Source organism: Tamandua tetradactyla, chromosome 4, assembly GCF_023851605.1.
Source record: "Tamandua tetradactyla isolate mTamTet1 chromosome 4, mTamTet1.pri, whole genome shotgun sequence".
NCBI classification, from domain to species: domain Eukaryota; kingdom Metazoa; phylum Chordata; class Mammalia; order Pilosa; family Myrmecophagidae; genus Tamandua; species Tamandua tetradactyla.
Genome location: NC_135330.1, coordinates 193622465 through 193648787, shown reverse-complemented (window position 1 = coordinate 193648787; position 26323 = coordinate 193622465). Strand labels below are relative to the sequence as shown.

The 26323-nt window shown below is 44.4% G+C and overlaps 1 protein-coding gene and 1 long non-coding RNA gene across 5 annotated transcripts in view; one reads left to right on the top strand and one right to left on the bottom strand.

Annotated features, from left to right (window-relative positions):
* FLT1 (fms related receptor tyrosine kinase 1) overlaps nucleotides 1-26323 on the top strand; it is a 170208-nt gene that overhangs the window by 101874 nt on the left and 42011 nt on the right. For 2 of the 3 annotated variants that reach the window (XM_077158937.1, XM_077158936.1), the window contains exon 15: nucleotides 20840-20971. The exons of the other annotated variant lie outside the window; for it this stretch is intronic. In XM_077158937.1, the coding sequence (XP_077015052.1) occupies nucleotides 20840-20971 (132 nt within the window). The remainder of the gene's footprint in view (nucleotides 1-20839; nucleotides 20972-26323) is intronic. 3 annotated transcript variants of the gene reach the window in all.
* Nucleotides 1-26323, bottom strand: part of LOC143681692 (uncharacterized) — a 48238-nt gene that overhangs the window by 3373 nt on the left and 18542 nt on the right. For both annotated transcript variants that reach the window (XR_013174784.1, XR_013174783.1), the window contains exon 2: nucleotides 5844-6015. This is a non-coding gene — a long non-coding RNA (uncharacterized LOC143681692). The remainder of the gene's footprint in view (nucleotides 1-5843; nucleotides 6016-26323) is intronic.

Genomic DNA, 26323 nt, shown 5'->3' with positions numbered 1-26323 from the left:
GGTAGATTGCAACACTATTGGTCAATGAGGGGGTGGGTAAGGGATATGGGATGTATGTTTTTTTTTCTGTTTTCTCTATATTTCTTTTTCTGGAGTGATGCAAATATTCTAAAAATGAACATGGTGATGAATACACAACTACGTGATGATATTGTGAGCCATTGATTGCATACTTTGGATGTGTGAAGATATCTCAATAAAAATATTTTGGGGGGGGAGAGAGGAAAAAAAAGAGTTCCTTGACTTGAGGTATTATAAAGCTTTGAACATCTGGCATATCTAAGGTCCAGAGAAGTAGATTTATAATCTTTTAAATTTACCTATACAACTTTTAATTATTTCATAAAAAGAAGACTACAATGATATTTTATCATATTGGTAGAAAAATCTCAGCTAAACCAATGGTCATGGGTTTATTTTCTTTCAACAATAAATATTCTTGAAAACAACTAGACTTGAACCCTTTTATTAAAGTAGCTACTCACGTGCTTCAACTTGATAGGAATTCCAGTGAGTATAAACACCGTCTACTGCCAGTCTCACATCTTAATAGTTAGGTATGATTAAATTGACTTCATTTAGAATTTTGATTAATAATTCTATTTATATTACACAAATAAATCTGCGATCTATTTGCAATATTCCAACAATCTAAATGAAGTAAGTGGCAACATGGAGTAGTGTTTCAATGTACTCTACTCAAAATGAAACATCCATTTGAATTGGATGCACAGGATGGGGTCGTGGTATAACTCCGGAATTTAAGGAATCAACAAATGTCTTAGAAAGGTCTTTACACCCAACATCTGCAAAGCTAATCCCATGTGGGATCATTTTTCCCATTAGGTAGCACCTCTTCTTGCACTGCCATCATATACTTAATCATCCAAACCTCTCCTTCATCCTAGTCAGTGACCAGGTTGAGTCAATCACCAGGGCAAGCAGGTGGTACCCACCAGGTTGTTATCTGAGCCATCCTTGCCTCTGCTTCCCTAGTGTATTCTCTTGCTTCAGGGGCACATCATCTATCACCTGAGCTTCTACTGTAGCCTCCCGACTGCTCTCCCTTCCTCTTTGCACATTTCCCACACAGCAGTGTAAAATGTGCTTCTGTACATCTCTGCCCTGCTCCAAGCCTTCCTCGGGCTCCCCATCCCCCAGGATAAAGCTCATGCACCTGAGAGAGAGAGCCCTCAGCTTCTGTCCTGCCTGTTCCTGTAACTTTTTGCATGCCATCCCCAGCCTTGAACTTCACATTCTAGCAAGGCCAAACTCTTGTAGATCCCTGCACGCATTATGCTGCATCACCCTGGAAGCTTTTGTTTCTATGTGCCCTCTGCTGGGAGCACCCGCCCTTCATCTAATGCCTTCTCATTCCTTGAGGCCCAGGTGGGTGTTTTCCATTCAGAAGGCCCTTCTCAAATCCCAAGAAGAGGAGGCAGTTCCTCCATGCTTCTGTTAGTTCTTAATTTTCTACTTCTCTCCTACTGTGTTGTTTTATTATCATCAATTCATGTGTGTCTGGATTTTCTATGCATATTTCTACTGCTCTCTCACTATATTGTTTTTCAATCATTAGTTCATGCATGTCTGCTTATCTTCCCTTCTTGAGGGCAGACAGTGTATGTTTATTTGTCTGACTTGTATCATATTTGACTTTATATCCTCACAACCTAGCATAGTGCTTGGCAACCAATAAATATTTCTTGAATAAATGGTTTCCAGAAAATGTTACTCTATATTTAGCAAGTTCATTTGGTAGGAGATATACCTGGACTTGGGGGATGGGGTGGCATTGAATAAAATTTTCAAAGCTGAAAGGAGCCTTTGGAATATCCTTACTCCAATTCATAGAATAGAAAATATAAGCCAAAGGAGGTAAAGTAATTTGCACAAGATGGCATGCTACCAAGATGTGTATTTCCAAAATGATTTCATGAACTCTTAATCCCTTGGATTGTTCTACCAAAATAAAAGCATGAATGAGCACATGAATAAGTAAATAGCTGGTGGAATAATGCATGCCATATCCTCCCCTCAGAGCTCCCGTTGGCATATTAAAGGCCAAAGAAGTCCTGGATGAAAAAACCTGGCCAACTGTGTTAAGTTCTGTATTCCTCAAACTTAATCACAAAAGACCCTTTATGGCATGGTAATGTAAGATGTTGGGTAGTTCTCTGAAAGAAGTTTGTTGCGTTCCATTCAGTTTTTATGCTTTGGTGGTGGGTTAAAGAATTGGAGTTGAACCAAACAAAAGCTCATGATCCTTCTGGAATTAGAGGATAGACCCGGGAATGCATCCATCTGAAATGGTGTGAGCAGTTACAGAAGACAACGTTTTCACTCCCACATTTCCCTCAGGGGTCATATGAGAATCTGGGCAACTCACTCACATCTTATTTTCTGAGTCCTGATTTCCTTATTTACAAAACTGGGATAAGAGTGATGACGCAAGGATGCGGTAAGGTTAAATTAGTGTCGATAGCCATGCTGCTTAGCCAATGCTACTTCCTGATGCGTCCTGTAGACTCATCTTATACAGAAACTAGCCAGTGAGTCGTCGGAATCCATTGGAATAGCATTAGAAGATTCATCAGTAAGTCCACTCAAAAGCCAAACAATTCACACTAATAAAGATCTCCACCCCACCCTACCCGCGCCTTCTTTGATCTTCTGAGGGCCAAAAGAAGAATATTGAAGTTGAGTCTTATACAAATTTTCCTATAAAGTCTTTTATAAGCCTCATTCTAAATGCTACTTTTAGCATTGGTTGAACTCAACTGGTGAAGTTGTTGGTTGTTGGGGTTTTATCTCTCTCATCCCTTCGTTCACTCTCAAAAACTACCATTAGGAAAGGGATTTCACAATTTTCTGGAGGTGATGATCTCCTACATTTATTTAGTATTTTGTAAAGTTCCACATGGACTATTCTCATTTGAGGCAGCAAATCCAGTAACTGAAGTACTACATCCCGTGGCTGCCACCCTTGTGTTTGTACACATGGAAATCTTAAAAATCACCAATGAGCGTATGGTTATTTCTTTAGCAAACCTATGAGTAAAGAGCACAGGTAACCAAAGTGAGAACCCCCAGCCTGTCCCACAACTGTTGCAAAGCTGAGATGGAGGAACCTTGAGGCCAGGTCTGAAGACTGAGGACTGGCCCAGATGCCTGAGGACTGGCTCACGATGCCCGAGGACTGGCCCAGATGCCCACAGCCCACGGGAAGCTCCCCTGGGATCTCAAACCCTGAGACTGCGCCCTCAGAGACTCAGACGCATCTTCTGTAGGAACCCTGGTAGCTCGAAAAGGATTTAGATTCCGGAGTGTTCCAGTGGCCTTGGGTAATTGATAGGGAGGGTCCGGCCCATTATCATTGTTATTTGTTAAGTGAGGACTTGGCCCACTCCAAAGAAAATAGGAGAGAGGAAGCAGTGCACACAGGGGAGCTCTGGGCAAGAGGCCGTGGGACGCCTGCAGAAGACCCGACGGTGGCTGGAGTGCTTTCCCCCCCTTCTCATTTCCTCTCAGGAAAACACTTTCAGTGGGGACACAGCCATTCCACAGAGGGCAGGCGTTTTCAAGAAAGCACTCCGAAAGCTGAGTCGAGGCTTCTGAGGCCAAAGGGCAGCAGGCAGGAACCGAAGGGACCCTGGAAGTGCAGAGCTGAGGCCACGCTGCTGTCCCTCAGACCCTCAGCTGAGTGATCCCCACTCCCACCACTACCCCCCACCCACCTCCACATCCCCTGGTACCCACCCCCCCCACCCCCACTCCCTTGCACCCTCTTGCCCTCAGCTCTCCCTTTCTCCCTGCTGCCTCTGGGCCGCAGGTGGCTTTCCTTCTTACTTTATTGTCATGTCCCTTACATCACCTAGTCATTCTCTTGTCAGGTGTGCGCTGTTAGCACCTTAGAGGGTAGGTGTAAGATCTTTGGGTGTCCCCTTTATCAAAAACAAAATTCAATAAGTAGATATCACCTTGTTATTCAAGATGTAATGGAGAGGCTGGAGGGAACTGCCTGAAAATGTGGAGCTGTGTTCCAGTAGCCATATTTCTTGATGATGATTAAATAATGATATAGCTTTCACAATGAGACTGTGATTGTGAAAACCTTGTGTCTGATGCTTCTTTTATCTACCTTGTCAACAGTTGAGTAGAACATATGGAATAAAAATAAATAATGGGGGAACAAAAAAAAAATTCAAGAGTTACTGTACATTTACCAGCTTCCAAGGCACTGAGTTAAGTATTTTCCACGAGTTCACTCCTCGCCCATGAGGGCTGCGCCAACGCTGGTCGGTCTTAGTTCCTGAACTCTTGTAGCTCTTATTTTGCGCAGGGTACTCTTCAAAGCGCCTCCCTGATACCCGTGTCTGTGCTCCTCCTGAGGAGGCGGGGAGGCTTGACAGCTTCTCCCTTTATGGACTGCAGGAGGGGAGGTGACCCGCCCCAGGCCACACAACCATTGAGAGCCAGGAGGAGGCTGAGTGGAGACCACCCACGGCCACCCACCACCACCTACAGCTACCCACAGTCACCCAACACCTACCACCACCCACCACCCACCACCCATCACAGCCACCCACCGCCACCCAACACCCACCACCACCCACTGCCAACATCGCATTCCAGGAACCAAAGTCGGTTCCCATCACTCCAGAACAAACAGGCGCAGGTTTCAAGTGCCCTCATGGGCATAACAAACCTGTGTTAAAAACTCTATCTTCTCCTTTCCAGCCCTTAAAGATTAAGCTTCCTGGAGCCTGTAGTTTGTTTAAAGCACATTTCAAAAAAAAAATTTAACACATGTTTAAAACATATTAAAAATATGAAAGGCATATTTTTTTAAAAAAATTAGACATGCCATATGTAAAGTTAAAAATTACTTTGGACCCAAACCCAGCCTCTTTAAAGTTTTAAAAGGTCCAGAATTCAGGCCAACCTAGCCCAGCAGTCATTTATTTATTTCAACAAGTATTTATAAGGCACGTATTTTGTGTCTGGCACAGCGCGAGCCTCTGTGGGTGCAGCCATGATCAGGAACACTGAAATCTACAATAATCACCATGAGTGAGTGTGGAAATGAGCACAGTTTCCTCACGCAGCTGTGATCACGCGTGTCCTCCCGTGCGCCCGCCGTGACAGAAGGCGCCAGAGCTAATTAGTCTGAAAACGGAGGAAGGTGACCAAATCAACCCGGCAGGAGCATGGGGTGGCTCAGTTGTAGGATCGAAACACCTTTAGTGTGTTAGATAACTGGAAAGCACATCCTTTGCACTTCAATTTTCCTACGTTAGTGCGGACTGTACAGTGGGTTTTCAACCACCGACTGTTGGTGGAATGCACAGAACGGAAAGGAGATAAAGAGGAAATATGGGAAAATGGGACGAGAAGTAAAAAAAGGCAGTGGAACCTTCAAATGAAAAAATGAGTCAAGGAGCAATGGGGAGGCGTTGGGAGGGACAGATAGTGTGAGAAGCATTGAGAAGGCAGAAAATGGAGAGGTGGCCTCTGAAGAACCAGGTGAGAAGAGAGTAGAGAAGCCTGAGTGAGAATACAAAGGACCAGCAGTGAGAGAGAACGTAGGGTGACGGCGGTGATCCCCACCAGATGAGCCCAAGGGGCTCTAACGTGGAGCTGAATCCTGCCTCTCGGGGGCTGCTTTGAGAATGGGCTGGTTACTAGAAGTCTACGGATAGCAGCAAACATCCTCTAAGAAGCGTGCTCTTCTGTCGGCCTCCAAGTTTACAGGTTTGCACCCAGACTTGGGACAAGAGTATGAAGTCACTTTTGAAAACAAGGGATTCCCTGCCAGCCCTTCCCAACTTCTTGCCACCTACCTCTCCAGGCCACCTGGCCAGGGGTCAGCAGCTCCTCCAGAATGACCCCAAATGTCACCTTTCTACAGCATACTCCTCCCAGAGTCTTCGGTGCAGTCCTGAAGGGGTTAAAGTGGTGCAGAGCTGAGCAAGTGGTGCAAATGGGGCGGCGGGCAGCCCACGCGCTGTGGCACTGAAAGGAAGAGAAACGTGGCAGAGGGCTCATGGCAATCAGGCGAGCACGAGCCACCTCACGCTGACTGTGTGGAGAAACGCAGGGGCCGTAAGGGTCAAGGAAGTGCTGGAAGTGTTCAGAATGGGAGGCAGTGCTGACCCAAGATGTTTTCACTAAGTCCTGCCTGAACGGGGAGAACTTCATCAAACTATTAGTTAAACTATGATGGCCAAACAGTTTTAGAATGTTATGGTTAAAGCAGTAGGAACGGAACAAAGGGTTCAGAAAGAGTGAATTTTCGCAAGTGAGGCTGCAAGAGGGAAAATCACTCGAACCCCATGCCAAGTATCCCCTTTTTGATGGGAGCTTCTTGGGCTAAGTGTTGAGCTGATGATCTGGACGAGACATTTTCTGTCACAAGTCTATCACTCACACCAAACATCTGCGCCTGTGGGCCCCACAGTTAGGTGACATCATCCTCACACCTGGGGGTCCGAATCATGTCTGAGGCAGCAAGTGGCTTTAACATATCTAGGAAATATGTCCAGGAAAAGGAGAGGAGAGGTGACTGAGGAGGTGACTGCCCACTCTCGGGCTATTACAATCAGCAGCCTTATTTGTTTCCTTAGTAATAATGAAGTTAAGACATGTCATTTACCTTTTGCAAAACCTGGGTAGTAATTGCCTTTTCTTTCTCAAGGAATCCACCCCTGTGGTATATAATGAATTAAGAAATATTGAGAAAAGAAATGCGTATACAAGATTCCCAGGTGTGCACACATAGGGCAGTGAATGGGAAGGTGAGCTGTGAAGGGAAAACAAGACCCTAAAGTAATTAGATTAATTATTTCATAATATACATTGTCACCTCCACCAAGGCTAGAGCTGATCTGCAGGTGTGATGGGCTGAGCAGATGCCCAACTGTCCCTTCCTCTTCACTACACGCCTTTGCAAGGAGGGGGCTGTGTACCCGGACCAAAGAGGACCAAGCTTCTCGGGGCAGCCAGGTGGCTCCTCTCCCCTGCCAGGTCTTCCAAGCTCATTCCCAAGGTTTATTTGTACCTCTGACAACAGTGTAAGCACAAGGGACACTCTGAACACATTGCACATTTATCCTTGGAAAAGGATATCCATTTCCATTTAGAAGGTGAGGAGAAGGGAGTGGAATGGAGAAAGAGCAGGACAAACATTTAGTAGGTTCACATCATGGGAATTCAGAGCCATCACAGAGCTCAGAGCAACAATCCCAGCTGTGGGCCTCTGATTTTGACCACCACCATAGCAGGACACAAAACTGGAGCGTGCTACTTCACGCACTTCCTGCAATTCTGCAATTACTAGTCAGTTTGGCTAATTCAATGAGACTCAAAAGTACAGCCGCAGAGTTGCATGGTTTACATCGAGAAAGGTAAAGTAACCCATGTGTAGAGCCCCACTTTGTATTGGAAATCAATAGAAATCATGCCTGGAAAATCAATCTTAGCCTCCAAATGTATCTCTTTATTGGCAAATTCCAGTCTTGGAGGTAACTGATTGATTCATTAACTGCACTGTAGCATGTCCTAATGTTTTGCCCAAAGAAAATATCCTGGATGCAGTTTACAGCCCAGCATCCTCCTCTCCAGCCAACCAGGCCTGAAGGGGCCCCGTCACAATGGGGCCAGCCTGAGGGCTCGCGCGGACTCAGGCCAATGGGGGCCGCTGCCACCTGCTCAGCTTGGGCTGTATTTTCTGTTTTTGAAGTCTTCTTAGAGTTTCAAATGAAACATTTAGACTCTACAAGTTGAAAGAGGACTTGCAAATGTGGACAATCACCTCAGGAAGATTTCCTCCAACCCCCATAAAATTGGCCACTGTAATCATGTTAAGTGGACCGTTCGGTGGAATTAAGCACATGCACAGTGTCTTACAACCTTGACCCCCTTCTGGTCCCAGAACTTGTCGTCACCCCACATGGAAACCCCGCATGCCTTACCCTCGGTTCCCGAACCTCGGTGGCGGGTAGCCCCTGACACTCGGCATGGCCGGTTTTGTGTGACAAGCAGTCAGTGCTCAAGGGACCAGCAGCAGAGAAAAAAGGGGGAATGAAGACAAACAAAGAGAAAAGAAGGAAACCCGGGGATACGATGGGGCAGCAGACTTTCCCAGCAGAAATTCTAGGGGTTTCTCAGGGACTGGGCCCTGGCCAGAGCCACTGACCCCCAAACTAAGAGCTCCTGTCCTGGCGCTTAGAGCTGGACGGGTTCTCAGCCCCCAGTTCCTGCCCCCACTGAAGACTGGTCCCTAAAAGAGGAAAACTCAGGCACTGCCCTAGGCACGTTTTCTCCTCCCTGTCGTAGCCAGTGAGCAGGGCTCTCCCTCCTCGGACTGTCCACAGTGTATTGGAACCTCCTCCTCTGGCCACGCCCACACGTGACACAGCTGGACCTAGAGTGCGGCTCGCACCGCAGAGTGCAGGGCAGCGGGGGAGGGGGCCGCACAGTTACAGCCAAGGTGCGCCGAGTAAAGGCTCTGAGCACGCCTGCAGCACGCCTGCCCGTCACCCCGTGACCACACCAATGCTGAAAATGTTCGAGATTCACCAGCTCATTTCCCTGACACCCAAGTGATGAGCTTGATTTTTGCATCATCTCCTGCTGCCAGTGTGCTTTAAGCCATCAAAATTGTTTAGCTTAAGTAGCCCTCTCATTCAATTCGTTCATAATTAGACTGACCATTACTGAAGAATAAGATAAAACACAGGAAGCATACTCTATGTCACTCCTTCACCACACTTACAGACACGCACACACACACGCACACATGCACACATCTTACGGAGCGAGTCTTCTAATGGAATGGGTTTTGGTTTATCCTTTTTATTGCTTTAATCCAAAATCATAAAGTATAAATCTACCTCTTTTATTCTTTTTCTTCAAAAATATTTTACCATTCTATACATAGATAATATTACAAAGTTTTGAAAATGTTAAACTATTGGATCTATGTAGCTTTTCAGCTTTCATTCAATGGCTTTTGGTAATGTTCAAGGGCCTACAAGTTCATTTTTTTTAACTAGTTACCTTTTATTTATTTTAGTAAGGAATATATGAGTATATTTTCACTGTAAAAGATTTATATAATATGGAAATAGAGAAAACTATACAAGATTTCCCTTACGCAGAATTATCTGTTTGATATATGTCGTGTCCATTTTGCCAGTAGATGTGCATATATGCAAATGTGGGTCTTTTAAAATGCATATATGTGGATGCATTCATTCATTCATCAACAGATATTCACTGAGAACCAGTTCTGTGCCCGGGATATAGTAGGTATATACAGCAATGAACAAGACAGGGACCTTGAATTCACATGAAAATTCTAACAGAAAAATACAGGCAACAAATTAAGCAGGCGAACAAAACCAGAAATAGATAGTATAAAATTAGATTGTAATAACCTCTCTGAGGGAAAGGGAAAATATATAGAATGTGTGACTGGCGCTGGGGTGGATGGGAAACGCTTTGAGATAAGCTGTGAATTGAAGTCCTACGATGTATATTGTTTCATGACTTGTTTTGATCACTTAATATACCTTGGAGGTCTTGCTCCGTCAACACATACTCTCTGCCTCATTCTGTTTTAGAAGTCATACACTGCAAGTAGTACATAATGACATAATTTATATCACTAGTCTTCTATGGAAGAGCAGTCACCATCTTGTCTTTAACCTCCTACGCAGTGCGATTCCATTCCCCTGTCTTTACGTGGTGGCAGAAATGTTCCTTTACTGTGCACGGAGAGGCAGCTTTCGGTGAATGTCTACATATTGCGGTGTAAATAGATCCAGCCTTATGGAGAGGCGACAGCAAATCTGAACAGCATTTACTGGGGCACGTGTGTGTGTGTTTACTCTTAACAGATATACACACTTGAAAACTATGTATTATAGCCAGAAGTCACAGGGTTATTAAACTCATGACTCATCTTGCAATACTTTATTAGAACAACAGAAGAGTTCATAATGGAAGAACACGAAGGATCTTCTCATTTTTACATGTTTAGAAATGTGCGTAGTTTTGGCACAGTTTGAAAATGTTTGCCTCATTCATAACCCCTTCAAGTCAACCAATTTGCAATTTCTTGAATGCTTTGGGAAGCTCTTCTGATATCATAACCCAATTTTGTAAGTTAAGTCAGTGAAGCAATAGACATGATCACAAATGACAGGACCCTTGTCTATGGATTTTCTCTTATTCAGGGACTAGATGGAGAGGAATATTATAGTGCTTTACTCATCACCACCTTCAATCTTAATGTCTTCTAAGAGCTCCTCTTCTTTCTCAATCATTTTCACAGCTAAAGAGCAAATAATCTGCCATTAGGGATCATTGTTGCCCATCAAAATTTCCTTTAGACTGTATGCTCTGCAGCATCTCTTCCAGCTTAACACATTACTGTAAGGCTGCTTTTTACTGTCTTCAGAATATTCCACACTTCACCAACTATTTCTTCTTATGTCCTCAAGGTTTCGCCATGAAGTGTACTCACAGGGCAGAATTCCCAATAGATTAGGGAGAAGCCAGATGGTGACCATTCAGAAACATTGAAATTATTCATCTTTTTGGCCCCATTTAATGACCCCAACATCCTTCATTTCCTAATTTTATCAGCCTTTGCTGTTTTAGTAAACTTGGATTTCTCTTTGCCAGACATAATTTTCCAAACTCTGCAAAGCAAGTCACCATTGTGTTCTTTGTGGGAAGTCAATCTGACATCCCGCCTCTAGTTTCCTTGGGTCATCTTTTGTCATCTTGAATCTATCTTTTGGCTCTTCTGGCCCTTTGTTCAGGAACAGCTCCTAGCCAGCCAATTCCTTTAAGAGTTACCAAACTAAAGGTGTGATTGGATATTACTGTCTACACCAAACCATATACATTATCATCAAAGCTCTCATTTATTAAAAGCACATTATATACCAACTTCAAAAAATTTATCATTTAGTTGGAGAGCCCAGACTATCACAACAATAGCCAAAAAATAAAATCACTTTTGATTTCATTAAATGTACTAAATATATTAATTACCTATATGAGCCAAAGACTTTGTTACAGTCTCGAGAAAATGACAGTCTTTTGAAAAAACTTACACATATAGCTACAAAGTACACATTTATAACTATAAATATGCAACAAGAGGAATACAAAATTCCATCAGGTGCAGATTAGCACTTTTGACCAAGGTGACCAAGGGACGCTGCGTGGAAGAGATGCCATTTGCGTTGGACCTTCATGCATGAAGAAGGGAGTTTTGATGATGATTAATTTGGTTAAATTAAGTGGACATAATGCTCTCTAAGTCAGAAGTACAGACGTAAACTGAGCAACAAAATGGGAGTCACTGGTCAGACCAGTGGGCCAATTCAGGAAAGCAACAGACAGTTTTTCTGTAAGGAGCAGGAGGCAGACACATGTACATTTATTTAATTAATTAGGTGAATCCAGTAGCTCCTCAGATTTATTTACTCGATGGTGAGCTGGATTAAAGCTCCATTTCATATTCTTCCCTGGGCTATATGGTGCTTATATTTAAAATGCCAAGGTTGTCCTTTCATCTTATGGACTAAAGGGAAGAAATAAAGTTACTTAAAAAGTCCCTCAAAAGCACTACATACTAAAGATATTGGGCACTTTTAAAATTTAGACTGCACCCTATGTGCAGGATGGTTCCCCATGGTCACAAACTCTGATCCAAACCCCCCACACCACACACCCCATTAGCAGCCAACACAATAGGTAATTCGAATCCTTACCCTGAGTCTCACCATCAGACTCCCTGGAGAACATTACAGTTTCCTGAAAAAACAGCCCAATGTCAAGTATTCCTTGTCCCTTTGGGGGCAAGTATTTTAGAAAACCTATGAAGCCACCTGAGTTTGCATTTCTAAGATTACAAAATTAACTGGCATACGATTTTACAGACCCCTAGGAGAGGAGGCATGCACGGGCCTTCAGGCAGCATCACCAAATAGGAAGGGAGCATGTACTACCGACCTTAGTCTCCCAACATCCAGCAGGCATTACAAGGCATGCTCTTCTCCAGCCCCTGCACTTCCTTTCTTGTGGTCTTGTCTTATTTGGTCATATGCTCAGTGGCAGAGGGGCTGCTAACCGTAGGACTCAGTGATGAAGAAGGCAGAGTCACTGCTCTCCAGAAACCCACAGAGGAGTGAATAAATGAGAAAGTCGGCAATTTTATGACCAAATAATAAGTGCTAGAGTAGAGGCATGCCCAGGGCAATACAGGAGGAATAGAGAAGGGGCCCAAGAATATCAGAGGATGCTTCCCAGAGCAGCTAATTCTTAAACTGATATTAAAACACAGTGTTACCTAAGTGCCCAGGTCCGGGGAACAATGTGGCAAAGTCACTGCAGTGTATTGTGAACTGCAAATAGATCATACTGATGTGCTCGATGCTAAGGCTGCATTTACGTGTGTATCAGGGGCAGATGCTGGAAAGACAGGCAGTGGCCAGATCATCAAGGTCCTTGCTTATAATAAAAATATAAAAGCCTAGCCCCATGTGTATCCTATAAGACAAAATTTAGTCTATTCTAGCCAAGCCTCTCTGTTTTTATTGGCTCTCACAGTAAATTTATACGTGTCTTGGATGTCAACATTTTAAAATCATGAGCTTTCACATCTAAAAAACCAGAAGCAATAACAACAACAACAAAAAAAAAACAGTCTTTTCCCTTCTTTTTAAAACTCAGAAGACAACCTCAGACCCAAATTCCCAACTGGGTGGAGCTGAGTAGGGGATTCCACCTTTAGATGGGAGATAAGGCTTCCATGTTCTGTAGATACGGTCCCCCTCCGAGGTGACCCCTGAATGCACCTACATTTGCAACTCTTGCTCTGGGACTATTGTTACAATGTGATACAGCTTCTTACAGTAAAGGGACATAAATAATGAGTTTCTATGGGGAGTTTTATGTTTTTAGCAGTTGAAGAATCTGTATTCTGTGTCAGAAGCCATTGAAATACATAAACAAGCATATGGAAATGACTTAGGCCATCCCTCTAGAAGCAAGCAAGACTGCAATTAAATTATCTCAGCAACAAAAAGTGGAGCATCATGTTGCTAAGTGAATTCCACATGTTAGTTCTGATGATTAATACCCAAAGGGGAAAGAGAAAGTTCAGAGAGAGGTTCCTTCAAAGGGAAGACCATTTTCCCTAACAATGAAAGTGTCAACATATCTAGGAATAAATCTGACTAAAGAAAAGCATGATCTTTATAGAGAAAATCATAAAACTATTAAATGACATAAGAAGACCTAAATAACTCAATGACATTTAATATTCTTGGATAGGAACATTTATTATTAGGTAGCCATTATTGAATTGCCATTTCTGTAGATCAAAATATTGGCAATCTCTTATGCTTCAAGCCAAAAATAAATATGGCAATTACTCCAAATTATTATATAGTTCAGTGGAATTCCAATCAAAATCTCAACAGTGCTTTTGATAGAGTTTGACAAGCTGAACCTGAAAATCATATTGAAGTATAAATGGCTAAGCCTAGCTAAGACACCTTTGAAGAAAAAGAGGTCATACCATACTAGGTGCCGAGGTGTATTATCAAGAAATAGTAACTTAAACGATGGGTTGGTGCATGGATAGATAAATAGGCCTTTGTGAAAAGATAGAGAGCTGTGATAATCCAAAGCTCTACGTATCCCAGAAAAGTATGTTCTTAAAGTTAATCCATTTCTGTGGGTGTAGATCCCTTGTAAGTAGGATCTTTTGGTGAGCAGGATCTTAATTTAAGTTGTGACCCACCTCATTCAGGGTAGGTCTAATTCTTTTCTGGAGTCCTCATGTTCTAGTTTGCTAGCTGCTGGAATGCAACACACCAGAGATGGATTGGCTTTTAATAAAAGGGGATTTATTTTGTTGGTTCTTCAGAGGAAAGGCAGCTAACTTTCAACTGAGGTTCTTTCTTATGTGGGAAGGCACAGGGTAATCTCTGCTGGCCTTCTCTCCAGGCCTGTGGGTTCCAACAACTTTCCCCAGGGTGATTCCTTTCTGCATCTCCAAAGACCTGGACTGAGCTACGAGTACTGAGATGAGATATGCCAAGCTGCTTGGGCTGTGCTATGTTGCACTCTCTCATTTAAGCACCAGCCAATTAAGTCAATTCATTTCAGCAGGCATGCCTCCTAGCCAACTGGAGATGAGGTTCACATACCATTGGCTCATGTCCACAGCAACAGGACTAGGCGCCTTCACCTGGCCAAGCTGACAACTGAATCTAACTACCACACCTCATAAGAAAATGAAATGCAGACAAAGGGAGAAAAAGCCGTGGAAGTGAGAAGCTGAAAGCAACGAAATCTGGAAGAGAAGGGAAAGACCAGTAGACACTGCCATGTGCCTTGCAGTATGACAGAGAAGTCCAGGATTGCCAGTAGCCAGTCTTAGGAAGAAAGACTGTCTTGATGATGCCTTGATGTGGACACTTTCATGGCTTCAAAACTGTGTGCTTGTAAGCTAATAAATTCCCATAGTTAACCAACACATTTTATGGTATCTGCTTTCACTAGCTTAGCAAACTAGAACAAGAGCTGAGAAAACAGAACCACAGTTATATGGAAACTTAGTGTCTGATAAAGTTGTCCCCATGACTCAGTGGCAAATGAATAGATTATTCAATAAATGGTGCTAGGATGATGGGCTCTTTATATGGTAAGAAATAGATCCTTATCTCACTATGACCTCTGCCTACAAATATAGATAGATTAGATACCTAAATATGAAAAAAGTAAGACTCTAGATATATATTTTAACCAGATTTTTTTATTTTTAGAAGAAATAGGCCAGAAAAAGATTTTTTAAACAAGTAACAAAAAGCATAAGTTATAATAGAGACTATTGATAAATTGGACTACAGTAAACTTTTAAAAGCTTTTGTATTAAAAATTCACCATAAACAAAGTTTTAAAAACTGTTCATAGGATGGAAGATTTGCAACACATTTAACCAACAAAGGATTGTCATCCAAAACGTATTAAGAATCCTAAAATCATTGCAAAAAGACCAATAGGCCAATAGAAAAAAATGGGCAAAAAATATGAATAGGCAATTCACAGAAAAAGAAGTCTGAACGGCCAAAAAAAAAAAAAAAAAAAAAGGTAAAAATATGTTTCACCTAATTAGTAATCAGGGAAATATAAATTAAAACAACACAAAATACCATTTCACACCCATCATTTTGCCATCAATTGCAAAGTCTGGGGGTCTTTCGTTCTCTTTCTCATCTTACAAGATGGTGGGTGGAAAGACTGAGAAGCCGGTTACTATGGAGCAGAAGCCTGAAGCAAGAAGGCTGATGCCATGGCAAGGTTGAGAAGGGGAGCCTCAAGAACAAAAGCCCAAGAAGGGGAAGCCTCACTGCAGCCAAAACTCAGTCCTCGTCAGAGGAATTGGCAGATATCCCCGACTGCCATGTATTCCAGAAAAGCCATGTACAAGAGGAAATATTCAGCAGCTGAATCCAGGATTGAAAAGAAAAAGGAGAAGGTTCTTGCTACTGCCACAAAACCCATTGGTGGTGGCAAAAATGGAGGTTCTGGAATGGTTAAACTTCACAAAATGCCTAGATATTACCCTACTGAAGATGTGCCTCTGAAGCTGTTGAGTCATGGCAAAAAACCCTTCAGTCAGCATGTCAGAAAGCTGCATTCATGCAGCTTCAAACCATCACACTATATAATGTACGGCAACACATACATATATAGAAAAAGTACAAAAACATGCATATGAATGATAGACAAAAAAAAATGATAGACACCAACTTCAGGAGAGTGATACCTCTGGGGAGATAGAGAGAAGGTAGGGATAAAGTACCTATTTTATAAAGTACCTATAAATAAAAATACAAATTTATTTCCTATAAAATAGAGAGGGAGCACTAAAGCAAATAAAGCAAAATGTTGACATCCAATTGTCTTATGGTGGGTACATAGTTATGTTTTTACTGACCTTTTCGTGTTTGAAGTTAATCACAATGAAAACAGTTAAAATTGAACTAGAAGTAGAACCCATCTTAAGAGGCAAGCATGTCAGTAGAACAGGTCCTACAACGTGGGGATCAGATCAGAAAAAGAGAGTATGAACAGGTTAAGGCTTTTCAGAGCTAGGGAGACATTATGAATGAAGTATGGGCGGAAGATTGAAGGGCTTGGAAAAGGCAGTAAGGGCAGCGACCGGCTGATTTTTGTGAGAAGAAAAATACACAGCAATTCCAATGGGAATGGGAAGGGGCCTGGCCCTGAGTCTCAGGGCCTTCTCTGGTGTGCCCACACCTGTGTTGTGTGCTGTCTCTTAGGGTGCAATGGGGAGGCCTGGCAGGAAGATGAGCTCTGCCTGTTGATGTGGGGCACCTCTTATGCTGTGTCCCCTGCCCCCACCCCCCGCCAGATGGTAGTGTAAGCCCAACCGCATCCTTAGGCCTATCCCCTCGCTTTCCACCATGACACGTCCTTCTACCTGGATGAAACCCACGTCCTTTGACTTTATTCATTCACAGTGTTGGCCTTAAATTGTGATTTGAGTGATAGAAAATGGGTCTCGGCTCAGGCTTACTACAATGGAGAGGCCTGTGACTACAGGGGAGCGGGGATGTGAATGCCCATTGCACTGACCACCCACCATCTAGCCATAATAACCTCAACTCTCAGCATTGCCAATTAGACCACATCTTAAGCTTTTCAAAGCACCTCCACTTATATGATCTCAATGGTTCCTCACAGCACTCCCATGAAATAGGCTGAGAATATATTATCCTTATTTTACAGACAGGAAAACGGTCCCAAGGAGATTAAATGGCTTAGCCAAGCTTGCAAGGTAAAACACTCATTTTTCAATGTTATCTAGGCTTAAAATCCTGGAAACATCTTTTTTACTCATCTCTCTTTATTCCCAATATCCAATAAAACACCAGTTCCTATAGATTGTTTCCACAAAGTGGCTGTTTCCATTTCTTCCTCTCCACTTCCTTTCCCACCATCCTAGATTGGGGCCTCATCATTCCTTGCCTGAATTGCAACAAGAATTCCTCCTTCCAGTCCATCCTGTATTCTCCTTCTAGACTAAACTTCCTTTAACGTCGCTTTCATTATGTCACTTCCACATTCAAAAATCTTCGGGACCCTTTATTTCTTTCTGCATTGAATTGGAACTCCCCAACCAGGATTTCAAAGCTTTCCTTAGTTTGAGTTCACCTTTTCCAATCAACTACTCACAAAAGATGTTCTGAAAATGAAAATGGCTAACAAGCTCATAAGACAGTGTTCAAAGAAATACAAATTAAACCACCAATACTCTTGATCTATCAAATCAGCAGAGTGTTTTGCTTTTTTGGCATTTAGATGGTACCATTCGAAAATGGACTCTTATCCAGTGCTCATAGAACTGTTTATTGGTTTGATCTTTTTGGAAGACTATTTGGTAATATAAATCAAGAGCTTTTGACCTAAAAACTCTGTGTGTAGGAATCTATCCTTAGGACATAATCTGAATATAGAAAAATCTTTATGCTCAAAGAAGTTAATTGTACTGTTATAGTTACAAACCAGATATAACCTGACGCCCTTCAAGAGGGGAATTTCCCAGTCGGTGATATGGCCCAAGCACAGAATGGATGATCATACTCAAAGTATAGAAGAACATGGGGAAATACTTGTGTAATAATATTAGAGAGGGAAAAAGGGAAATATGTAAAGTTGTATAAGCATTGGGGAGCCGCTTATGACTCCTCAGTATTGAATTTGTTTTCTTTCTCTCCAGCTCACTGTTTCACACCTTTGTCTCCATCTTCAAACCTCCAAAATTCCCTCCATTTTGCCACTTTAAACAGATGATTACCTTTTACTTTTGGAGAACATTTGTCACCCAATGGTCCAACCTACTTGTCCCTTTCTTCTCTGTCATCCTTCCTGTGAAAGTGAACTAACTGTCCTTACTCCTTCCAAGGTCAGCTCAGCCACTAGATTCCATCCTCTGTCACCTCGTCAGCGATCCACATCACCAATTTTGCCTTCTCCATGCTGGATCATTCCCTTCAGCCTATGAGCATGCTATAAAATTTCACATCTTCAAAAAGACATCAACCCTCGACCTCATGTCATTCTGCAGCTGCCTCCTGCAAGAAGGCCATCAGCATTCCTTCACCTCTTATCCTCTCTTTAACGCTCGTGCTTCCACAATCCCTGGAACTGCTGGTTGTCAAATCTGGCACTCATTATCTCCCTTCCTCTTAGGCTCTCAGCACACGGAGCATGGCTGACCCTCCCTCCTCGATGAAGCCCTTTGCTGGGGCTCTAGGAACCATGCTCTCCCAGTTTTCTTGCCATCTTGTGAGCCACTGTGTCTTCGTCTCTGTTGCTACTTCCTCTTCTTCTCACTTGGAAGTTCCCAGTGCTCAGCTTTGGACACCCTCACTTCTGTACCCCACTTCCCATGAGGTGTTTCCATTCCATGGCTTTAAAGGCCTTCTGGGTGCCAACTTCATATCATTGTCTCTGGCTCTGATCACCTCCCGAAGCTCCCCATGAAAGAGGAACCTCAAACTTGATATGTGCAAACAGAACTCTTGTGTTTTCTCCCTCAAACTTGCTCCCTCCCAATCTTCCCCATCTCTGGAGAAGTACCACCCTTTTCCCAGTAGAATTAAATTTGAGCACAACCTTTTATCATTCTTTCTCACAAATCACACAATCTATAAGTGAGCCCAGTTGGTTCCACCTGCAAAAAACTCTCCAAATCCACCAATTCTTACCACTTCCTACATGTCACTCCAGCCCACGCTGCTGTAACTTTCACTGGACAACTTCGATAGCCAGCTAACTGCTCTCCCTGTCTCCACGCAGCCTTATAACTATCGCTGACTTTCCACTGCATCAGCAAAAAATCCTAAATCCTAATGGCATGGCCACACCTGACCTACCCAGTCCAGTGCTCATTTCTTCTGCTTGGTCCTTAAATGAACCCATTCCTGCCCCATGGAGACTGATATTTGCTACTTCCTAAGCCTAAAATGCCCTCACCCAGATCTTCAAATGCCTCATGCTTCCCATCTCCTGGATCTCTGCTCAAATGTCCTTTCCTCAGGGCCTCCTGACCACTCTGCCTGAAAGCGCCTCCTCCCCTGCCAACCTTGCTCCTCTGAACCTCATTCAATTTCTTCCTAGACTTCACCACTACCAAAAATTATCTTACTTATTTGTCTCTCTCCAAAACAAATTCAAGCTCTTTGTAGGCAGGGGATTTATTTGCCTTGCTTCTTACTGTATCACCAGTACCTAGCATTGTGTCTAGTACACAGTGGAGTGCAACAAATGTTTTTTATATGAATGAACAAACTAGGCAAAAAAGTCCGCTTAAAAAAGATTGGAAAGAAAAAAGATCTGGGATGAGATTGTAGTTTTTTGTACTTTCTTTTTCTCTTTACGTTTTCATTTTGATGCTTTTGAGTATTTTTCAAACTTTCTATATTGAATATATCTTTTATAATCATGTAATCAGGGGAAATACAAACTATTTAAATGATGGAATATAGCCTGTCGTCTAGTCCACCAGTGTGATCACTCTTCCAGAAGAAGCAACCAGTGCATACTCGTGTCAACTTCCCGCCTTCTCCTCATGCTGTGTCTCTCTCAATCAGAATGCCGTCCTTTCTTACTTCACCTCTGCACATGCTTTCAGGGCTCAGCCCCAGGCCCACTCCTCCCTCCAGGAAGCCTTTCCTAAGTACTCCTGTCCTGACTGATCCTCCTCCTGATCCAAACTTCACACTGAATTGGCTATGCGATGCTACATTTATTCATCCTCAGTCGTTAAGCATTTTCTGCTTGCTAGTGTATGTGTGTGCACTGTAAGTGTGTGTGTGTGTGTGTGTGTGTGTGTATCTGAGAGAGAGATTCTATTGTGTGTTTGCCAGGTGTTAATAGGAACTGACCAATGCATTTGTGGTGACGAGGTGTTGAAGCCTCGAGATCTTGAAGCTGGAGTCTGGAAACTCAGGCTGCTGCTTCCACCCCCCAGGCCCCAGAGGGATACGTAAGCTTCCATTTGCTGAGCATGCACTGTGTGTCAGGTGTTTGCCCTTTGTCTTCTCATTTACCAAGTAGGAAGTGCTTTCCTTTTCATCTTTAGGTGGAGGAAGCTGAGACTTAGAAAGGTTAAGTAAAGTGACATGCTGGGTTAAAGTGGGGTGTGACCCAGGAGCCCAGGCCCTGCAGCACCAGCCTCTGCCTCACCGGGCTCTGTGCCCAAGGAGAGGTGGGTCCTCTGGCCGCTGTGCCCCACATGCCCTCAGTCTAAAGGCACGCTCTTGGTCAAGGGACCTCACCTTGCCAAATCCGTTTCCTCCTTTGTCAGATGGAGACAATAACACCTTCCAGGTGGCTGTGGATGTTGGGATTTGAATGGTGTCTTGCATGAATGCCTAGCATAGGAGGCATCGAGTGCTGGCTGTCATTACTACATCAGCCAGCTTCCTGCTGCAGGTCCCAGGGCAGAGCAGCACCTCCTCGGCTCTCTCTGCTCAGCGAGTGGCCTTGGTCAGAGCTGCACCTCCCAGTCTGGCTTTCCCAGCTCTGCTGCCCTGGCAAAGGTGCTACTCTAAGATCCTGGACCGAGAGAAAACAAATAAGCAGCACAGCCCCAAGTTAAGCAGAGCTCGGATTTCCTTGTCTGAATTCATAATGCTAGGAAGAGGAGTGTGTTACAGAAGTGGCTGTTTTTGTTTGTCACCCAGGCCCACTAATCTAAACATCTCTCGCTCCCCAGGAATTATTTTAGGACCAGGAAGCAGCACGCTGCTTATTGAAAGAGTCACAGAAGAGGACGAGGGCATCTATCATTGCAGAGCCACCAACTGGAGGGGAACCGCGGAGAGCTCCGCATACCTCACCGTTCAAGGTGAACAGCTGCTGGGGACAGCAACAAGAAATTGCTCAGACATCTACTTCCCTGTTTGTTTAACTTTCTACCTCCTCGTCTCCCGCAGTCCTCTCCAGTCTGCTCCTTTCGCTGACCTCCTCTCATCTCTGGGCGGGGGCTGCCGGCTCCTGGCTGGTAAGGCTGAAGGTGAAGGCACTGGCTGGGAACTACTCATGCCAGCCCAGTCCCAGCAGGGAAGGGGTCCCAGCACCCTAGCTGCTATACGCTGCCCACCCCGACTCAACGGGAAGGGCAGGAGACCCCACACCTGTGAGAAAGGGGTCCCAGAAGGCAGGAGACGGTGTAGGCAGGGATAAAAAAAACACGCACTTGCAATCGCACATCCTCTTTCCTTTTCCATTTCCCACGAGTTAAGACACATGCGGCGCTTCCAAATGTTTTTGTAAGCTGGTTTTTAACATGGCGTAGGCTGCAGAATATTGTCAGAGAGAATCACCATGTACTAGACAGACCACATTCAAGAGAAGCCTTCCAAGTGCGTCCCCCTTACAGGCGCAGATTGCTTGCTGAGGCTTCACCCTGGCCCAGGCCGCGGCCATGTGGCTTCCATTTAGAAAATAGTTTAGACCTCAGCGTCAATCCTCAGTGCCAAGAATTATGCAGAACATAAAATTCACGGCACCATGAAATATCAAATTGGCACCTCTTAGTGGTAAATATCTATGGCATATTGAGCCACTCTGAGGTTTCACATAAAAAGATGGACCCTGTTCCAAGCGCTCACCAGAAGGCTTTGGAATATGCAAGGACTTCTGGAGGCACTGAGGAGAAGGCCCTGTACTTCTACAGCTTAAAGCTGCTAACTCTCAGGATTCAGACCCTAAAACACATCATCCCTGTTTTTTTATTACTAGAGTTGATTTTAGAGAGTCTCCTGAGAATTGGAAATGATTCCACAAGAAGTTTATACTTTGGGCAAAGGGGGAAGAAGGTGGTATCCCCTAAATGCTTTTCGCCATGGTCCTGTTTGTCTCCCCAGTCGTCTTGTTTGCAAGTAACCCTCCCGCCTTCAGCTCCCACATGGACACAGCTGTCTGCTAAGCGCGCCTCTCCCCTGGGCACCTTCTCCCAGCAGTCGCTGATCTGCTTCTAACCAGGACTCCACACGTGGCCCTCAGGGAGCGCTGCAAGAGGTCAGGGACCTGGGGGTGGGGGCCGGGGGTGGAGAGCTGTGAGAGGGAGCAGCAGCAGCAAGGAGGACCCCACAGTCCACAAGCCAGAAGCTGCTATGAACCCCACAGACTGCTGAACTGACCAAGGGAAACCGCGCTGCCAGGTAATGGTGGGCCAAGGGGGCTGCTGAATGCTCCCCTTGGACTCCAGCACGGAGCATGTCTGCCTGTCTGCCTGTCCTTGCCAGGTGTCTGTCCATGCACTCCTCTCCTAGGGAACGTGGGCCGGCAGCGGCCAGGGGGACCCAATGGCATGCAAGAGCCCGGGTGCGAAGCAACGACATTCGTACTGGGTTTATAGGTCCCCCCAAAGCCTCTGCTCCCGTTCCCTCCCCGCTCTCTCCCGGTCTGCTCTGGCTGTCGCACAGACATGCCGTCTAAGATTGTGCTTTACGACACCTGCGAGTTTCTCCTGCTCACCAGGTTGGCCACCACCTGTCCGTTTGTCCTGCTTCTCCCTGGGAGGCCTGCTGCGGTCCCTCTGACGCCCGCGAGCAGCTCAGTGGCCGGGGGAGACTGTCTGATTGGGTTGGAGCCTGTTCCCCTGGCCACAGAGGAGCCGGTTCACCATCGAGTGCCAAGTATGGCCTTGGTCCGTGGTGTTAACACACACTAGACTGTCCTTTGTCTGGGCCCCAGGCCCCACGTCTGCAAACCCTCCTTAGCGCCTAGGGCCGCCTTCCGTGGTTTCTACCCTGTGATGGCCTCGGAGCTGACAGTGAAGTCAGATACTCATTTGTTTCTCTGCTCTCCCACCCCATGCATGGTTCTTGGCTCTTGAGTAGGTACTTATTTTATTCTGATTTTTAGTATTACTCAGGAATCGAGGGGCTCCTGTTCCTACTGAACTGTACACTTCAAGGCCGGGGCCTGACCGACGTATCCCTGCACCCACACCCACTCCCAACCCTCAGCACGAAAGAATATTCATTTACTACCTTTATGTGCAGCCACTGAGCTGGATACTTCACATATTTCATCTCACCAGAGTACGTAAGAAGTGGCATCACCCTCCGTCTACAGACGGGGAGGTCGGAGACTCACAGAAGTTGTCAGTTGCTCAAAATCACACAGCTAAGAAGTGGCGAGGCTGAGACTCACATCTACATCCGTGTAAACCACAGAGCACTCCCCACCCCTCCTCCTCTCCCTCCCGAGCCCCCTGAGAAGCTGTCTGTCTGCCAGGCCGCAGCATGCAGCACGGCGGCGCTGAGCCTCTGGACTCTTTCAGGCCATCGCAGCTGGCAGCTGCCGTTCCAACACCATTGTCTCTTGGCACCACCTCTGAGCCTCCCGACAGGACTGCCTACTTCTCATACCGTCCGCCGATGCCCCCCACAATCTAGAGTGACCTTTTAAAATGGCAAAGCTTAGGCTTGGGTTACTTCCCTGCTTAAAACCCTTCCAGTGGTTCCCAATTGCCTGTTATCCTCATCTGGACACACAAGGCCCTCTGCGAGGCTCCTTCTCCAGCTTCTTCTCTCCTCCCTGCCACACCCCTGGGCCCCCAGCACTCCAGCTGTAGGAACCTATTTGTGAGTCCCTGAAAACACCACGCACCTCCCACCTCTCGCCCTGTGCACATCATTTTCTTTTTATCTAAATAGCCTCCCTATCCGACTTGTTTCCCCCTGAACAATCCTGCTCCTCCTTTAAAATTCACCTTTCCCCTCATGCCACTTTCTCTCTACCTGACCCCCCCCCATCACACTGTCATCTGTCCTCTCTGCTCTCCTAGCTTGTTCATTTTTATATCCTACAGAACTTGGTAAATGTTTGTTGGATTAATCTATTTAGAAAACCATTAAATGTCAGAAAAAAGAAATACTTTGAAACACAGGTTAGGGCAAGAGAGAAGGGTTATATTCAATTAGTAGTTAACTCAACAACTTAATAATTTTCCCTGGCCTAGGAAGGGCATGGGCATGCAGGCCTCAGTGGGCTCCGAAAACCTAGTTGGAGGATGGAGGTGCACGCGAAACAATTAGAATCAAGTCGACAGGCATTTTCAGGTCCTCCTACAGGTAACTTTGTAGAAAAAAGACTACACAATGCCGCTACTAAGGGCTTATGGGTTAACAGAGGCAAAAATGAATATGGAGTATGGCTTGCTCTCTCGGATCAGCCTTTAGGATGTTGGATTTGCCAGGCAAAGGGGGCAGGTAAGGAGGGGATGGCGAGAAGGGACAGAGAAGGCGACTCTGCATCTTCTTCATTGCTATCTCCTTCGGCAATACTCAAGTCTAAATAGTGCTAAGTAGTTCCTATTGAGTAGTCCACAGAACTTTCTGATGAGCTGGCACGTCTGACTTGGGACCTTTTCCCCCTTGTGTGGCATCAACCTTCAATACCACTTACAGAAATGTTTGAGTTTGCAAGGCGGCTGGAGACAACCGCCGGCTGCCATGCTTTCTGAATTCTTGTCTCTCCTTTTTATAGTCATTCTGCCTTCTCCCTTGCTTCTCCCTCTCTTTTATAATTCGTTTTTCTCTGCTCTCAGTGTTGCCTATATCCAACCCTCCTGCCTAAAAATTGTGGTTTGTCGAGAAAAGTGATTGCAATAATCAACCACACCTGAAATATTGTGCTTATTTATAGGAGAAGCATACATAAATGCAGCCATATCCAGGATATGGTAATGATAGAGGAGTGCAAGGAAATGAGGATGTTTAGTCTAAAAAAGAGACAGGTTTGGAGCAACATGATTGTTTTCTTTAAATGCTTGAGGAGCTTTTTACAGAGGGGGGCATTCAACTCATTCTTTTACACTCAGGACAAGGGAAGAAGATGGTGGTGAAGTTTCAGGGAAGCTGGTTTTAGTCTATATAAAGGGAATTCCGAATAAGAAGAATTTTATACGTGGGTATCATCTGGACCTTAGGAAAGCCTGTAAGTATGAGTTAGATGCAATAGCTTGAATTTATATACTTCGAACTCATTGAATACAACTTTGATCCCCAAATGGTGTTCAAAACAGATGCAGGGAGTACCTGCCCGGAGATTTTATATCGCCGGTCTAAATAATTAATTCTCATCACTAGGGTGGCCGCGAGATGCTCCCGAGGTTTCGAGTTGATTTCCTATCATACCCATACGTAAACCTCACCCTGCCCTTTCTTGTCAGGTTAGTTTTAGGAAACAAAACCAGGCAAACGAGTTGTGTCTGTGGTTATGTTCAACAGATTCGAAAAGAGGCTCATGAATTAGCCAGGAAGGAAACTGTCTGCTCTTTTTATTTCCTTTGAAAAAGGATTCTTATACTCACAGATAAAACAATATGTTATTTTTGTATCTAAAAGGGATGAATGGACTGGGGAGTCCAAGTAGCTTCTTTAAATAATCACAGATCTTGTTTGGTTTGGGCCCAGCACACAGCACCCTCTCAAGGGGAAGCGCTAACATTTAAAGCAACAACAACAACCCAACTGTTACTAATCAAAATATTTTCTGAAATGAACATAGCATTTACAGGGTGAAGCTCGAGAGGGCTGATCTACTGAAAGTGGGGCATACTTTCATCCAAGAACTTAGCAGAAGCTGTATTTTATAATTATTATTGCAAATAATAGCCGTAATATATACAAATAGCTTCTGATAACACAGATTTAGGCTTTACGGGAGGTCACTAGCATTTATAATTCTAGTTATTTCACAGGAGAAGACAACTTGAAGGGAAATAATTACTGTTTTGAACATTTTTTGAGGATAGTTGATAGATACAAAAAAAATTTTGGAATATCACAAGAGCCAGGACTGCTTCAGAGTCCTGCAGTCTTAACGGGCCATGATAGGCGTGACGTGCAAATTTGCAAATTTTGTGCCGTAATAATTACAGGTCGATGCATGTTTGAGAAAAGGACTCATAGAGAAGGAGGTGTACACTATTTTGTGTAACAGAATCCCAAGAGTCAAGAATAGGAAAATCTTACAACACGGATGAACCTTGAAGACATCACGTTGAGTGAAACAAGCCAGACACAAAAGACAAACATTGTATGACTTCACTTACATGCTTATAGAATAAGCAAATTCAAAGAGGCAGAAAGTAGAGAACAAGTTTCCAGGGCCTGAGGGGAGGGGGAATGGAGAGTCCTTGCTTCATGGGTACAGGGTTTCTCTTTGGGTTCATGAGAAAGTT